The 17,066-nt window shown below is 44.9% G+C and overlaps 1 protein-coding gene across 2 annotated transcripts in view; it reads left to right on the top strand.

Moving 5' to 3' along the window:
• Positions 1 to 620: 620 nt before the first annotated feature.
• Positions 621 to 17,066, top strand: part of Klhl6 (kelch like family member 6) — a 47,221-nt gene continuing 30,775 nt past the window's right edge. The window contains exon 1 of one of the 2 annotated variants that reach the window (XM_075969056.1): positions 621 to 972. In XM_075969056.1, coding sequence (XP_075825171.1) covers positions 680 to 972 — 293 coding nt within the window. In that variant the 5' untranslated portion in view covers positions 621 to 679. The remainder of the gene's footprint in view (positions 973 to 17,066) is intronic. The other variant, XM_075969065.1, reaches the window with a different exon arrangement.

Here is a 17,066-nt window from a genome sequence, read left to right on the forward strand (position 1 = left end):
ATTAAATACATGGTTGGTCAGTGCTGGGTGAGAGCAGGCCAAATTGAGACTTGCTAGGGCTATCAGGTGTGGACCTACCCTAAGGTAAGAGATGAGTCCCTGGGCATGAGGTTTCTGGAAACTATTTCTCCTCTTTTTCTCATAGAGGATGTTCAAATCAGGAGATGCTTGTTTGGTGTGGGGGGTATTTATGGCTGTCATGACAATGTCACCTCCCTAAACTGGGACGATGGCGCATAAGATGTGCGGTGATGACTGAAGGGAGATTTCTAGGTTTCGAAGGGTCTCAGGCAGTGGGAGACAGAGAAGATCACCTGCCCATTCTCAGTGACATCTTGGGTTATGGAATCACCAGGTAATAACCAGGCCCAGAGGCTTGCCGTCCATGGGTGCGAGGCAAGAGATGACTAAACTGTACTCCCAGGGGATTCGGAGAAGCTGCCTTTCTCTCCTGGCCCACACGTCCACTCAAGAGATTCCTAGCTCTGTGACTATCCACAGAAAGAAGAAGAGGAGGAGTTGCTGCTGGCGTTTGTAGTAACAGGATGAGAAAGTGTGAGACTTCCTGTTATGTATGTGTGACAGCTGGTGATAAGTGGAGGGGCCCGCGCAGGAAATCCGCTCAGCTTCTGCAGTGTGACCTCCCCGAAACTTGGCAGCTCCTTTAGTCTGGACGTCGATGGCAGGACAAAGAGGCGCCTGCACCATGAGTGACGACGAAGTGGTAGAGAGGAGCTTGGAAGGCCCCTCAGCACTCACTACAGACAAGCCCTCCCCGAAAAGGGAGGACTTGGTGGAAATATTAAATGGGGAGAAGGTAAAATTTGATGACTCGAGACTTTCCTTAATTCTTCAGAACGGCCTGGAGACCCTCCGAGAGGAAAACGCTCTGACAGATGTCATCTTGTGTGTGGACTTTCAGGAATTTTCTTGCCATCGTGTGGTGCTTGCTGCAGCCAGCAACTATTTCAGGTCAGCCTGCCTTGAATCAAAGTCAAACTGCATGCATGCTGCGGGAAAGTACCTGTAGATGTGAGAGCTCAACCTAATCTGCTTACTGTTACATTTATGGTTATTTATTATTATAATATATAATATATGTTACATATTATATCATATATTACATTATATATTATATAAACTGTAAATATGTATGTACATATACTAAGACTTGTGTGCCTAACTAAAATAGAAGAAAGAACACTATCAAACTTTAGATTTTGGATTTAGGCCATGTTATAAGAGAAACTGGGACCCTTTAGAAGCAGGGCTTATTTATTAGGTAAACTTTACATATGTAAGTATGTCCTTGATTTTAAGGATGTGAAATTACTTAAGTCCGGGGGATTTCCCTCCCCCCCCAATCTATTCCATTATTTTGACTAATGTGTTAGGAACATGGTGTTGTCTTTGTTCATCAGTGGAGGTAGAGCAAAAGGATGTGGCCTCGCTCTTGAAGTTATCAGATGACTTGCTAAAATTCAGGGCTTCTGTTGTGCAAGGAGAGGTAGGAAGGCTAAATAAAAGTCTCTGGGTGTGAAAGGCTCCTGGCTGTCATAGTGGGAGACCTGGGGCCACAAGACCTGCTTCCATTTCACTTGGACCCTTTCTGGCTGTGAGGTTTTAGGCAAGTTTCCCTGGTACCCTTGAGTTTCAGTGTGTGAACTGGAACGTGGGTTCAGTGACTGTTTCTCTTGTCGTTGTTGTAAGGGTCCTTCTAGTGAAAGGTCTTACACGGTGCCTGGCAGATACATTTGCTCGAAGCAGCTTTGTGGAAACCCCCTATGAATACAGTTGGATGAGTGTTGTCCACATGAGTGTGGGCATGACAGGGAATCAGTGTTTAAGGGTGGTGTAGATGAGGGAGGTACTTTGGAAACTGGAGGGTGGAAGAATCACTTTGTTTATCTTAGTGAGATTTTCCTACCTTTTAGTTCTGATTAAGGATTTTAAGAAAGTATTGTAGAAAGTATATATATATAAGTATATATATATAAAACAATATTTTATTTGGAATAGTTCCCATGTATTGACAAGGCAAGGGGCAAGAGGCTATGCTGATTTGAGGGAAGTCATGCCTGCTCTGCACCACAAACAATGGTCGCTGGTTTCACTCTGCAGTGGCATGATGAAGGTAACAGATGCCCCCCTTTTCAGATGAGGAAATGTAAGCCGCACTTCATGTACCTGGCTGTTGCTGGAGCAAGGATGTCACACATTCTGAAAGTCTTTGTTTTAACTGCAGTACTGCTGCTATGTTTGGAGCATCTTTCTATGGGCATCATTCTACGGACAGCATCCCATAGAATGTAAACACAGTCATGAAAACGGGTTGACATAGCACACTGTTTAGCCTGGCCACTAGCTTTCTCAGGAGTGAAGGAAAGCCAGTTTTCCCCAGTGCCCTGGGTACTTGTTTTCAGTTTATTCTTTTTCTTTTGAGTCACTGAAAAACTGCTGTCATTGGTTGTGAATGTTAAAACTGTGTTTGCCTGATCATGAGACAGGACTATTGGCTCTCTGCCCTTGAGACATCACTTTGTTTTGGTCCTTGGGTTTCTCCTCATAAGCAGAGGTGCCTCAGCTCAGATCTTCTACCCTTGCTGATGTAGAAAACACTCTTCTGGTCCTCAGGGCAAGTGATGGTGGTGAGACGTTGAAGCAACGTAGATGTGGATGGAGACTTTCTAGCCAAATTGCCTGATCTTATTCTTTCTTTAGATTGACATCTAGGTATTTCCAACATAGTTTTCTTCCTATAATGGGTACAGTTCTGGAGATAGGACTCTGTGTTTGTTGAACAATTGTGTGGGATGGGCACAGTGTCACATGCGCCTAGCCCATTTAGTGTGCACAACAACCTAATGAGGTGGGATATTGGGCTCATCTTACAGATGAGGGAATGAAGTCTAGGATGCCTTTAATTTAAAAAAAATATTAGCCAACTTGTGTCCTATGACCAAGGACCAACACTAGGTCTGACAGTGACTCACTGACTCTTTGCTGTTTCTAAGATTTTGTAAGGAGTGAGTTATCTGCCATCGTCATCACACCACAGCAGATGGAAATCAGCAGTCTCTGTGGTACAGTGTGGGCATCACTTCCCTGAGATGCAGCCCCTTGCCTTGTCAATATATCAGAGCTGTTTCACCCACAGCAACCTGCTGGTCCTGTTTATCACACACACACACACACACACAACTAGTTGCAAGAATTTAATTGTGCGCCAAAAGAATGATAGGGTAAGAATGTGTCAGCCAAACAGGGACAATATTAGTCACTCAGACAGTGAATTTCCCTTTGTGGATCTATTTTAAAGTCTGGGGAGGAATGAGGAAGTTGGAGAAAAATACGTTTTGTTGAGACTGAGACATGAACAAAGGATGGTAAACCTTAAAAGTTAGCTCCTTGGCTTTATAGAATCTGGGAGGAATTACTCGACTTCGAAGGCTTAGCACCCTTATCTATAGTTAAAGGTTTCAGGTCTACATTTACTAGTGAGCTATCATGAAATCATGATATCAGCAAATAATACAACAATATATTTATTAATCTGTTTGCCTAAAAACACATCTTGTGTGGCAGTAAGTCAGATTTCCTACTTTTGTGATCAGAAATGGTCTCTGGCTTATTTGAAAAGAGAAACTTCCGTGTGTGGTGGTATGGGCATGGAAAATCCCCTCCCAAGAAGTGTAGAGAAGCAGACTCAGAAAAGAGACAGGTGCAAGGGAGGTCAGGCTGTAGTCCAGGTCTCAGCCACTGAGCCTGGGTCAGAAGCCCAGCTGCTACGGAATCTTGAAGGGGACATCATGGAGCGTCAACTCCCTCCTTGTTCTGTGCCCATTCTTGAAAACTGGAACTCACTGGGGCTTCTGTTTCTTCTACACAAATAGGCTTTGGTGTGTTCTTGCTTCTCTGTCTCCCCAAGCCAAAGGTCTCAGCTCTGATTGTTCACTGGGACAGGAGCTGGGAAGGAACATCAAGCCTTTCAACCTAGAAAAGTGGAGGCTCCTGCCACATGCCCCACTCAGAAGGGAGAATTTTCCATTCTTATGGAGGGTCCAGTACCCCCAAATGACTTCTGTGGCCCTGAATTAGATGAAGAATAGTTGTTAGGCTCTGACTCTTGTCTCACAGGTATTAGCTGTGTAACTTAAGGTCCTAGCAGGCAAAATGGCAACCATTCACACTGTTTTTCTTCCTTTCCCCATCTGTGAAAACAGACTGACCTGCCTATGGTAGCATACATCTTTAATCCCAACACTTGAGGGGCAGAAGCTGGCAGATCTCTGTGAGGCCAGCCTGGTCTGCATAGGAGTTCCAGGCCAGCCAGTGAAACAGAGTGAGCTATGTGAAGGCAATGACTTCCTTATTCATTCCTGTGTCCTTGGTGCCACTTGCAGTAACTGATTATTTAGGAGGATATATATATATATATGAATATATATATATATATTCAGAGTTAGTAAAACCTGGATAGTCCTCCTACAGTTGACTCACTGGTTAAGTAGAAGTTCTCACAAGATTGGGAGGCAGTGTATGCCTTAGAAAAGGGAAGGATGATGAAGTTCAGTCATCATGGGAAAAATTAGAAGGAGCATTTAAAATCCAAAATGCAGGCCCTGGGAGATAGCTCAGTAGGTCACATGTTTATTGTGCAAGCAGGACTCAAGTTCAGATCCCTAGCATTCATGTTAAAATCTAGGCATAGCAGTGCAAACCTGTAATCCTAGTCCTGGGAAGTAGAGATAGCCTAGCCACTCAGTGAGGTCCACATTCAGTGGCAGATTCTGACTCAAAACATATGCTGGGGAGCAACAGAGAAAGACAGCCATGTCCACCTCTGGCCTCTATACATGGATCCATGGGTCTGTATTCTTAAACACACACACACGCCCCAAATCCAAAATGGTTCAGAATAGTATAGTGTCAATGCATCCCTCATATAACCATGTGGACTTAGGTATGCTATGCCCTTATAGTGATTCTAGCAGCACTGGTTTAGACTAGGAGGTGTGGGTGGGGTAGGGTAGGATGTTGGGACAGAGTGGGTGGTAGTATTATAGTCCATGCAAAAGACGAATAAGTTTCTTTGGTATTTTCCTAAATAAAATGGACCCATACCCATACCTAGTGTCTAGGGCATATGGAATTATGAATCATTAAATCAAGAGCCAGAGTGCTGGCATGATGCCTCAACATAGATGCTTGTCTCCAAGTCTGAGGACCCGAGTTCACACTGTAGAAAGAGGGAACTCCTTCAAGTTGTCCTCTCACCTCCCACATGGCCATGGCATGCACATGTGTCCATAAACATACATATATGCAACTAATAAACGTGGCAAAAAGATTTTTCTTATAAAGAAAAAGAAGTCTAGTTACTTAGTTCTGGGTATTTTCCATGCAGTTTTTCAATTAAAGCACAACAGAGAAATATTTCCCATGGGTATGCAAGCAGTCCTTTGTTAAAGCACTGTGTGAGCCCTGGGCAGCATGATGGTGGACAGCTAGTCCCTGAGAAGAGCTGACTGTGTGTGACATCTGAGCTTTTCATAGATGGGCCTGCAACTGTGTGTGACATCTGAGCTTTTCATAGATGGGCCTGCAGCTCCATCCACCATGCTCACATTAGTCAGCGTGGTTTCTTGGGTTTTGCTTGTTTGTTTGTCCTGGTGGGTGGGTTGGCAGGTATTGCTTTGTTTTGTTTGATTTTGGTTCCAAGGGATGGAAACTCAAATGAAATTGGCTCTAGTGTATATCTATATCATAGAAAGACTGGAGCACAGCAGAGAACAAGGAGAAGGCCAGACCTGCAGTGCAGTTGGATGCTTGCTCCCTCCCACTCCCTCTCACTCCTTCCCACTCCCTCCCACTCCCTCTCACTCCTTCCCACTCCCTCTCACTCCCACCCACTCCCTCTTACTCCCCCCCACTCCCTCTCACTCCCTCCCACTCCCTCTTACTCCCCCCCACTCCCTCCCACTCCCTCTCACTCCCTCCCACTCCCTCCCACTCCCTCTTACTCCCTCCCACTCCCTCCCACTCCCTCTCACTCCCTTCCACTCCCTCTCACTCCCTCCCACTCCCTCTCACTCCCTCCCACTCCCTCTCACTCACTTCCACTCCCTCCCACTCCCTCTCACTCCCTCCCACTCCCTCTCACTCCCTCCCACTCCCTCTCACTCCCACCCACTCCCTCCCACTCCCTCTTACTCCCTCCCACTCCCTCTTACTCCCTCCCACTCCCTCTGACTCCCTCTCACTCCCTCTTATTGGCTGCACCTTCACTCACTCTCCACTTCTGCCACATGGTTGCCTTTTGCTTTTTGGTAGATTTGAGACTCATTTCTTGCAGCTTTGGCTCCAGAGGGAACTTAGGAGATTTTTCTCTACTTTTAGTATAAAGAACCTTGGGAAAGATGCTTATTGGCTTAGATCCACTCAGTTATGATTCCTAGACCAATCTCCATGCCAAGGAATAAGGGCACAATGATCAGCCTAACTTAGGAGGTTAGCCAAAGAGGTAGGTGTGTGTGTGTGTGTGTGTGTGTGTGTGTGTGTGTGTGTGTGTGTGAGAGAGAGAGAGAGAGAGAGAGAGAGAGAGAGAGAGAGAGAGAGAGAGAGAGAATCTAAAAGCAAGTGTCTCCATAGACCACATTAACCGTGTTGTCTGAGTGAATCTTGGGTAAGGGAGACACTCAACAAACAGAAAAACAAATTAATGTGTATTAAAGACATAGTAAATTCTGCTTTACTTCCTTTTACTGGCCAATTTACTGTAACTTTTTATTTGCTTTGGCTGTCTGGAAGCTCATGCATTAATTAACATAATATCAATTTCAGTGAAAAGACCATACTAATTACATGAGTGATATACTACTATGACTTTAAAACATGATAAAACTGAAAACTAACAGTTTGTGTGAGGGATCTATAAAAATGATAGATACAATGATCCATGCCTGGGTCAAATAAAAGCTTACCAGATTTGTGGGATCCTTAATTGTATAGAGTAAGTCTGATTATCTGGGACATTTTGGTTTGGGAGGCATCTGGAGAGGGTCAGAGCTCTGTGACTATCCTGGAAAGAGGGATCAGTAGACAAGGACACACACACGGACACATACACACGCACGCACACACACACACACACACACACACACACACACACACACACGGACATACAGAGAGACATACACAGCAGCATGTACAAACAAGGAAGATGAGGAAAGGATAGTGTCAATTTGTAGCTGCATCCTAAGACTCAGGATGACATATTAGGTTGGTAGACCTGCAGTGGACCTGGAGCTGGCGGGAAGAACCGTCTGAAGAGGTAGCATGCAGACACACATGCAAATCGCTGGGAGAAGTAGATGTGCATGCAGTTCAACATGGCTGGGGAACTACTAGGGTCAGAGCATGAGAGGTTTTGTTATGACTGGCTAAAGAGTGGAATGTATCTTACCCGCAGAAGAAGGCCATGGAGGAGTATTAGAGAATAAAAAAATGGCACGATTTGATATCTGTGAAAATACAATATTGGGCTATAAGGAGGGAGAGCCTCATCAGAGAGACCTTCTAGAAGTTCCAGTGGAAAAGTTACAGTGTAGTTGGGCATGGTGAAATGGGTGTTTGGGAGGTAGAAGCAGGAGGATCCAGAATAGGAGGCTGTCTGAGCCCGTGGCAAGATGTCTTCAGAAGAGAGGTTACAGTGAAAGTGATGTAGGCTGGGATGAAGGATGAAGGCAGAGGCCGTAGGAGGCAATCTCAAGTAACCTTGACTCTTCTCTGCTAGCAGCCAGACCACAGACATCCCCTGGCAACCACCACTGCCTAGGAGGAGACAGCACCGAGTGGGGAGGACTGGGAGGTCACTAAGCTGACATAATGCTCTCCTGCAAACGGCTCTGAGTTTATAGATTGGGAGGGGACGGATAAGACAGGTGCCCTTGCCAGGCCTTCACCTGCCCACCCATCTCATTTAGAGACAAGGTCAGAAGTAAAACAAGTTCAAAATAACTCAGTTCTGATCTTGCCCTCCCCCAATTTAGTTAAAAACATGGATTAATTAGGGCTGGGGAGATGGTACTTGTTGCTCTTACAGAGGATGTAGGTTCAGTTCTCAGAACCCACATGGTAGCTCACAGCCACCTATAACTCCATTTCCAGAGGATCTGATCCCCTCTTCTGACCTTCTCAGGCACCAGGCACACGCATGATATACACACATGCAGGAAGTAGTCATACACAGAAAATAAAAATCAATAAATCGTGATAAAATTACATAGGAAGCATGGGTTGTTCCTGCTGTTTCAGTCAGGTATGATTTCTACATTAACCACCAGCAGCACAGTAAGCCTCTCTGAGAGCAGCATTCATCTGTGGATGTGAACACGAGAATTTAGAAGGCCATTTGAAATGACCATTTAGCAAAACAATGGTTGTAGGTTCCCTCGGGAGCCCAGGATCTTCCATATCACGAAAAAGGAGGTGGCAAGATTCTGAGAGCCAGGGGAAGGGCACATGCGCAGCACACGGACGACTTCAGACACCGTAGCCCCGGCACTCATGAGCTCACCTTAGCTCTTGTTGTCTGCCCAAGAGTGGGCTCAACAGTGCGTCACAGATGTGGGATGTGGGAGGGGCCTCTAGGCCCCGCCTTCCCTGGGGTTATTGACAGTTAATGGTTGCTGGAGGAGATGCCACTGATAAATTGCCTATATTCCAGCAGATAACTGCGCCCCATATACAAACTTGTGAAAGCAGCTCTAGTTAACTCAGTGGGTCACACACACGGAAGGAAACTTAAGACTAGGAGGGGGAGCTTGGGAATAAAGAGATTTCAGCATGAGAAGGAGAGGGTTGAGATAGGGGAAGGGGTGGGTATGTGTGAAAATGACCGAAATCTATTTGATACATGTGTTAACTGTGAAAGAATTATAAACCGTGGATTATTCAAAGTTGCAATTTCTTATTCTAGATAAAGGATCTGCACAGTTGTTCTGTAAGGGGCCCTGAAGCGCTTGTTTTAAGCTTTGGGGTCATGTGGTCTCTGTGCCAGTTGCCGGACACATACATTAATGGGTGTTACTGACGCTTTGTTCACAGAAACGGGGTGGATGCCGTTGTCCCCCTCCTTGGCTGTGGTTGACTGGCCTCTCAACCCAGTTGTGTGATTTAAATAACGACTTAGCAGCTCTAGAAACTGCCTCCCCGTAAACAACTTCTTTCTTTCTCTGTCGTCTTTAACTATCGATGGTGTTTCAGTGTCTGGAGAGACACACTGACGTCAGGACAACCATCATGGTTAAGAAAATGCTGTGCTCGCTCTGGTATCATCCTTCTACTCTGTCATCTCCTCTTTCCATGTGTGACTCTTTGTTTCAGTTATCAGTTACCCAGAATCCTCCTGTGCAGAAGCCCAGCTTTATATTTTCTTATACCTACCACTGTAAGCAATCCTACTGTTGTTTTTAATGCTTCTTTTATTTTACATAAGTAGGTCAAATTTGTGAAGGCAAATCTGGGAAAAATAAGAAATATTAAAGACTGATAAATGCATATTGAGCTCTAAATTTACAGAAAAATTACCTAGAAGTCTTTTATTAACATTTAAATGTGCTGTCCCTTCTTTCTTCTAGGTATAGATGCTAAGAAGTCATTGTGCTTGTACCATATATTATCGCTTATTCTTTATGCCCAATCCAATTACATAGTGTAAGCATTTTCCCTGGTATTCTATACTTGTTAGGCATAGTTATTTGAAACTGTGGGTATATTGCAATTCACTTACTACTTAATTATGAACATGATCATAATTATTCTCACAGGTTTTTGTATAAAGTTAGATGTTTTGAAATTGGAACAAAATGAGTAGTTTTCATCTCAAGGGGACAAAAGGTATCTGTCCATTCTGGAGGCTGATATGAGAGATCATGGGCCAGGGGCACAGCTTCTGGTTCTTTCTGAATACCGTGTTCCAATGAGGTAGCAATTGCATGAAGTCTCTACAGAAACAGAACAAAGAAAGTAAGGGATCAACATGCTTGGCAGACACACTGGTGGGTATGCTGGATCAGTGGGGTGTTAACAAAGTGAGAAACCCCAGCTACAGGCCCCAGACATTATCTGAGAGCATTCTTCGCCTTTTTGTTGGTGAAAGTTAGTGTTTGGTTGGTGCATTCCAGAGATTACCTAAGAGTTAGGTCACATGCAGAAGAGGGCAATAAATGACTTTAAGGGCACTAATGATGGCTTAACATAATTTGGGACTCAACACATCCAACCCCCCCCCCCAAGTCGCTGGTGCTCAAATCAATCAGTTGGCCTTTGTAGTCACAGTCCCCCCCCCAGGAGTTCTCATTCACACAGGCATGGAACTATGGACTCAAATTATGTAAATAGTTTGAAAACAAATAAAGCATATGGCCCAATTGCTCTGAAAAACTTGCCTGCTCCCAGGCGTGCAGAGAAGGTATCCAGAGGCTTCTGCGAGCGTCTCCTCCTCTTCAGTAGCACTGAAAGCTGCATTGCAACCACCTTGCAGGAAGTACCACAGCTGTTATTACACTCTGTGCCCTGTGCCATCTAGACCAACGTAGGCTTTGGGGGTGCTGTCCTTTCAGCTTTAAAGAGTTATCTACGAGAGAGGACTGGAAGTAGAGAATTCTTCCCCTGGATGAAGTCCGCATTCAGGGGCAAAGACCGACAAGTACCCTAGGTGCTGGTTTGATGCCCTAGCCTTGGCGCCTGTGCACTAGATGCCTGTGTATAAATTTTCCCTTCCCCATCTTCCCCTTCCCCCTTCTTTGGTTTTGCTCTTGCTCTCTGGAAGTAGTGCTCAGCTTTGTCCTTTTACCCTCTGCCTTCTGTATCACGGACAGCCAAATGTCAGGTTTGTGGTCCAGGTCAGTCTGGAAGTTGGCAGAGGGAGCGCTCTGGAACATGCATAGAACCAGCACCCTGCTCCACAGTAGGGATAATCTGCTTATGGTAGATCCTCCACGTGTCAATATCTTGGGATGAAGATGGGGATCGAAGTACGTGTGCAGGATTCTAAGACCAGGGAATGCTCAGTCAGGTCAGAGGCTGGTCTGAAACTTCTTGATAATGACCTGTCCATCACGGAGTGCCGCCACAGGGTCCTGGGTGAGTTGGGATGGGACATGTTCAGAAGAGAAGGAAAATGGCATGGGATGCCTAGGCTCAGACTGTGGCTGTGGGCAGTAAGCACCAATGCTCACCGTTTCTGACCTAATAAGGGTGTGACAACTCCAAGTAGACCTTAAGGAACTACACATATCTGCATAAGGTCATCACAGTCATTTATGCTCACGGTAGTCAGAGTGTGGGAGTGTGTGTGGGAGGTAGGGTGGAGTAACTAGATCTTCTTGGCCTAGACTGGCCATGTGGGTGGGTATCTTTTCGTCCTTCTGTCCATTTGTCTGGGAGGCAAATGGCATTTGGTTAGGGCAGTGGTTCTCAACCTTCCTAATGATGCGACCCTTGAACACAGTTTCTCATGTGATAACCCCAACTATAAAATTACATTCGTTACTAACTGTAATTTTGTGACTGTTATGAATCATCATGGAAATATCTGTGGTTTCCTGTGGTCCAGTTGACCCCTGTGAGATGTCTTGAGCCACAGATTGAGAACCACTGGGCTGGGGTAGCCAGGCTTCATTTCCAGTGGGAGAATGAGGCACAAACCCAAAGGCAAACCGAGTCAAGTGATAACCACCATGTGTGTAACATAGGAGCCCTGGCAAGAGAGTACAGGAGGACTGATTTCAAGCATAATTGACAATATAGTTCTCATCACACATATCTGTGTAAGGTCATCACAGTCATTTATGCTCACGGTAGTCAGAGTGTGGGAGTGTGTGTGGGAGGTAGGATGGAGTAACTAGATCTTCTTGGCCTAGACTGGCCATGTGGGTGGGTATCTTTTCAGCCCTCTGTCCATCCACCTCTGCATCTGGCTATTGTTAAAAATGCTTGCTGTGGCATTTCTAAAAGAATAAAGTGCACTCCCTCATTTTTGCTTTAAAAGCCTAGATGCGTTGCTTCCAGGTACAGATGGATGCCTGTGCTCAAGTTATCTCTCTTTGTGTGTCTCTCTCTGTGTCTCTCCTCTCCTCCCCTTCCCTCTCCTCTTCCCTCATCTGTTGGATAGAGACAAGGAGGTCACAAGTATCTTTGAACTCTCATTTCATCAATTTCAATGGGAAGCAAACTTCTCATAGTAGTATCGCCACAGAAAGTTCTGAAACTGGTTCTGCTCGGCCCTGTGCTCAGCCATAACTAAATAGGGCTTGGGGGATGTACCATATAACTTGGATCATGTTCGCCACTGGCCTAAGAAGTGAGGCTAGTTCCACACAGTCATTCAAGATAGTGTACGAGGAGGGGTAGCTCACTGTGGGAAGCCGGAGTGCTCCTACTAAATAGGGTAAGAATGATACTGACTAAGAAAACAAGAATGGCCGTTACATGTGTGGCTGGATCATCACTGGGTCCTGGGCACAAGTATTTATTGTTATGTTCTATTGGGCCTGATCTCGTAGGTCAGAATAAGCCTTTTGGCCATAAATTTGGATGATTAGAATTTCATCGCTTGCCAAGTCACTACTGATACCCTAGTGGGGTTTTGAGGGTCCTGAGTGCACAGTAAGCAAGTCAGCTTCTGCTTCCCCAAAGCCGTGTGTAGTGGCTGAGGCGTGGTAAACATGAGCAGAAGGTTGGCAAACAGAAGTTCTGTAAAGGCTTGATGCTATTTAAAGTCGGTGGAAGAAACTCTGTTTTAAGCTCCTCTATCACTTTAGTTCAAATGCTTGTTCGATGGCTGGAGGTGTTAAACACCCACTTCAAGCTCAAGAGAGAAATGTGAACTCTGTTTATGAGGTATGTGTCTGAAGGAGAAAGAAAGAAGTCTATGTACCCCTAAATGCTCCTCTGAAGGTACATGCTAGTTCTTTTCTCTTCTCTTCTTTTCTTTTGTTATATAACAAATACCCGAGGCTGGGAACTTTAAGAAGAAAGGATTATGTAGTTCTGGAGGTTTAAGGAAATGATGCTGACATTGACCTTGCTCTGACCTTGATGGAGTCAGAATCACTTAATAGGTAATATTACGGTGGGAATGTGTAGGAGAGCAAGGTCCCACGGTGAGACAAGAAGCCAGAGAGCCTAGGGGTGGGGCCCGTGTTCCTCTTCCAAATAGCCCTCTTTGAACAACTTCGCAGGGTCCTATGAGAACCACATTGGTTCTTCTGATGGCAGTGCCCTAACAGCCCAATGCCTTGTGTTAGGTGCTCAGTGTTTCAAAGGTCCCAGCACTTCTACACTGCTCCACTTGCAGACCAAGCTTAGAACACACAAGCCCCTGGGGAATAAGCCACAGTAGAAGGCACTCTCCCAGGTGTGAGAGATTTGCATGTTCACAACAGACAAGAACAGAATCGTGTGTTATTTATTATTAATAAGGCTGATTATGGAAACTCTGAGCTCCAATGAACTGTGCTACCTGAGTGGAGGCTGCAGCGCCTTCTCTGATGATATTAGCTAGAGACATAGAGGGTGGACAAGGCCTGGCACTGAGAGCGTTCCATGCTGGGAGAGCTTGTTACTTCTCCCTTTCCTTTGTGAAGGATCCCCAGGCCTAATGGGATCCTGGGAGCACTGGATCTCAAAAGATGGAAGGAAACCTTTAGAGCCTTAAAAAAATACCCAGGTGCATACCTGTCCGAGTCCCAGCTCGTTGTTTTCTTAACTTTGATCTGTATTACAATTCATTGTAAGGTGGGAGCCAAAGGGACCTGTGTTAGGGGACTATTTATTTATTTATTTACAGGTTCTTGTTTTGTACACACTGTGGTTTGAATGAGAATATCCCCAGAGGCTCAAATATTTGAATTCTTGATACCACTTGGTGAAAGTGTTTGGAAAGAATTAGGAGATGTGGCCTTGTTAGAGAACTTGTGTCACTGGGGGTGAGCTTTGAGGTTTCAAAAGAGCATACCATTCCTAGTTAGCTTTCTCTCCCAGCTTTATGCTTGTGCATCAGGATGTAAGTCCCCCAGTTACTACCCCAGGGCCTTGCCTGCCTGCCTGCTGCCATGCTCCCTGCCATGATGGTCAAGGACTCACTTCTGAAACTGTAAGCCCCCAATAAACTCTTTGTCTATAAATTGCCTTCTCACAGTGTGTTAACACAGCAATAAGAAGGTAAGCAGGACAGTAGCCTAGCCTGGCCTGGCCGCTAATGCACGTTCCTCCAGTTTTAGTCTCTCATGCTGGGATCATAGACACATGCTATCACGTTCAGGTTAGGACAGTGGATTTTCAATTTTGTTTTGCCAAGGAATCATGAGAGCCAGCATAGGGTCTAATAAAATGCATCTAGCTAGCCCCATTACTAAAGATTTTAATTCATTTGACTTAGGGCTGGTAAAATTCAGGATTCTCTTGACAGACACACACAGAATTCAGATGTGCCTGGCCTTAGAGCTTACATTGTGACTCACCCTGTGAGGCTGTGATGCTTGAGGCAAAGGCTGTAAACAGGACTCCAGGTATGGTAAGAGCCGACACAATAGGCTTTAGAGACTAACTGGAGATCAGAAACTGGACTGAGCTGTTTGCGTGCTTTCTTTGGTTAGAATTGGCATAGGGAAAGAGCTGGAGAGGTGGTTCAGCAGTTAGACCACTGGCTGCTCTTTCCAAGGACTTGTGTTTAATTTCCAGCACCCGCATAGCCGCTCATAACCATCTCTACGTCCAGTTCCTTAGCGGTATCTAATACTCTCTTCTGACATCCACAGGCTCTTCATGCACCTATTGCGCATCATGCATGCGGGCAAAACACCCGCATACATCAAAATAAATGAATTCTTGTGAAAAATGAGATGAAAAATAAGAACTGGTTTGGGAAATGAAGATGGAAGGTTTCGGTGCTTGCAGCTCAGAGCTTCTGGCTGCCATAGCCAGCAAATTCATGTTGTTTTCCACCACAGTTGGATCCAGTGACTCCCTGATCCTTTGTGTAGAAACTCCTCTGACTACACTGGAACAATAACCCTTTCTCTTTCTTAAAAATTGATTATATTGAGCTATATATTTTTCTCTGCTCCCCTCCCTTCTTCTCCCCTCCACTCCAACCCTATCCTATGGTTCCCATGCTCCCAATTTACTCAGAAAATCTTGTCTTTTTCTACTTCCCATGTAGATTAGATCCATGTATGACTCTCTTAGGGTCCTCATTGTTGTCTAGGTTCTCTGGGATTGTGAATTGTAGGCTGGTTTTCTTTGCTTTATGTCTAAAAGTCACTTATGAGTCAGCACATATGATATTTGTCTTTCTGGGTCTGGGTTACCTCACTCAATATGATGTTTTCTAGATCCATCCATTTACCTACAAATTTCAAGATATCATTTTTTTTCTGCTGTGTAGTACTCCATTGCATAAATGTACCACATTTTCCTTATCCATTCTTTGGTCGAGGGGCATTTAGGTTGTTTCCAGGAATAACCCTTTCTTAACAGCACTGCTCATCAAAAAGAATGTATTAACCTGGTTGCACATATGTGAACACACATACACTTTGAAACAGGTTCTTGATCTCAGGTTTATTTTGACCAAATCTCCCCCGCTTCCTTTTTCTGAGTTCTGGAATTACAGACATGTGCCATCTGCACACAGCTGCACTCCTGAGTTATTTTTTGCTCACTTTGCAATTAAGTTAGACATAACACGGAATGTCTTAGTGAAGCAGAGAAGTTAATTCTTGGTCTGAAGAAGATGGGGAAGAGGGGGATGAGTAGGGAACTAAGTATTGGTAAGCAGGTGTTAAAATGCATATGACAGCAGAGGTGAAGGGAGTACTTGTTTATAGGGCTGGTTGTGTCACACTACGGGAGCTCTGAAACATGGAGATTATAGGAGAGGGTAAACCACAGGTTAGTTGGGATGGAGGGAAAATTCCAGTAGTGGTGTTCAGGGTGTTCAGGAATAGTAAGTGGGATGCATGTAGAGGTTTAGCCCTTTCCAATTATAGGCCCCGGATGTATGATGGGAATTTTTTTGGTGGGAGGCGGGGATCGGCTCCTCTTCATTCGCTAGAGGGTGTTTGACAATTTTTGGAGTGGTAGGTGACTGAAAAGAAAGCCACTCCAGGGATCTCAGAAAGACAGTTTGTCCACTGCCTCACTCAGTCATTGACTTTAGAGACGGAATCCCACTGGATCGGGAGAACTGGTCTAGGCAGTGGGAACTCTGTAACCATGGCAGTCAGTCCAGTCAGTTCATATGGTAGCTGAGAAGACGATCATCACAGTAGTGAACAAAGGAGTGTCCCATGCAGTGTCGGGCTGTGAGAGTTCTATGAGGAAAAATAAAGCCAATAAATGTGGAGTGGTGGTTTTACATTGGGTACAGCACAAGAGGGAACCTCTCTGAAGAAATGACATTTGAGGAGGGACCTCAATGACGGGTAAGCCCCATGGACATGGGAGAGCTGTGTGGCCCAGCAAAGTGTTTTCATCTGGGGCCTGGCTTCATCTAGGTGAGCCTTGGGCCTGTGGTATGTCCATGGCTGTGGTGAGAGGCATGCTGAATGATCTGGGCTCTGCTCTGAGGCATCACTGGCTCACAGGATTGGGCAACTGGCTTATTGCTCTGAAACATTTTTTTTTTAAACGAGGATCTCATGTGAGTTGGTCCATACCTTTCTAGAAAATACTTTATTATGAATATCTTACGTGCTATGGGGTAAGTTTTTTATTTTATTATTTTTATTTTTGAGAGAGGCAGGGAGGAATATGTGTGTGGCACACGTATCATAGGACAACGCCTGGGAGTTGTTTCTCTTTCCACAACATGGGTTCTGGGGACTGAACTCATACCATCATGTTTGGTGACATGCATCTTTACCTATGAGCCTGATATAGACATGAATAATTTGCATTAGTATAGATTTTGCTTTATTGATAGAGGTTTACGGTCAATTTTGTTATATGTATAAGTGTTTCTGGTTTTGATTAAGGTCTTGTGATTGTGTAGTTCA

The sequence above is a fragment of the Microtus pennsylvanicus genome, chromosome 1, assembly GCF_037038515.1.
Source record: "Microtus pennsylvanicus isolate mMicPen1 chromosome 1, mMicPen1.hap1, whole genome shotgun sequence".
In the NCBI taxonomy this organism is placed as follows: Eukaryota; Metazoa; Chordata; class Mammalia; order Rodentia; family Cricetidae; genus Microtus; species Microtus pennsylvanicus.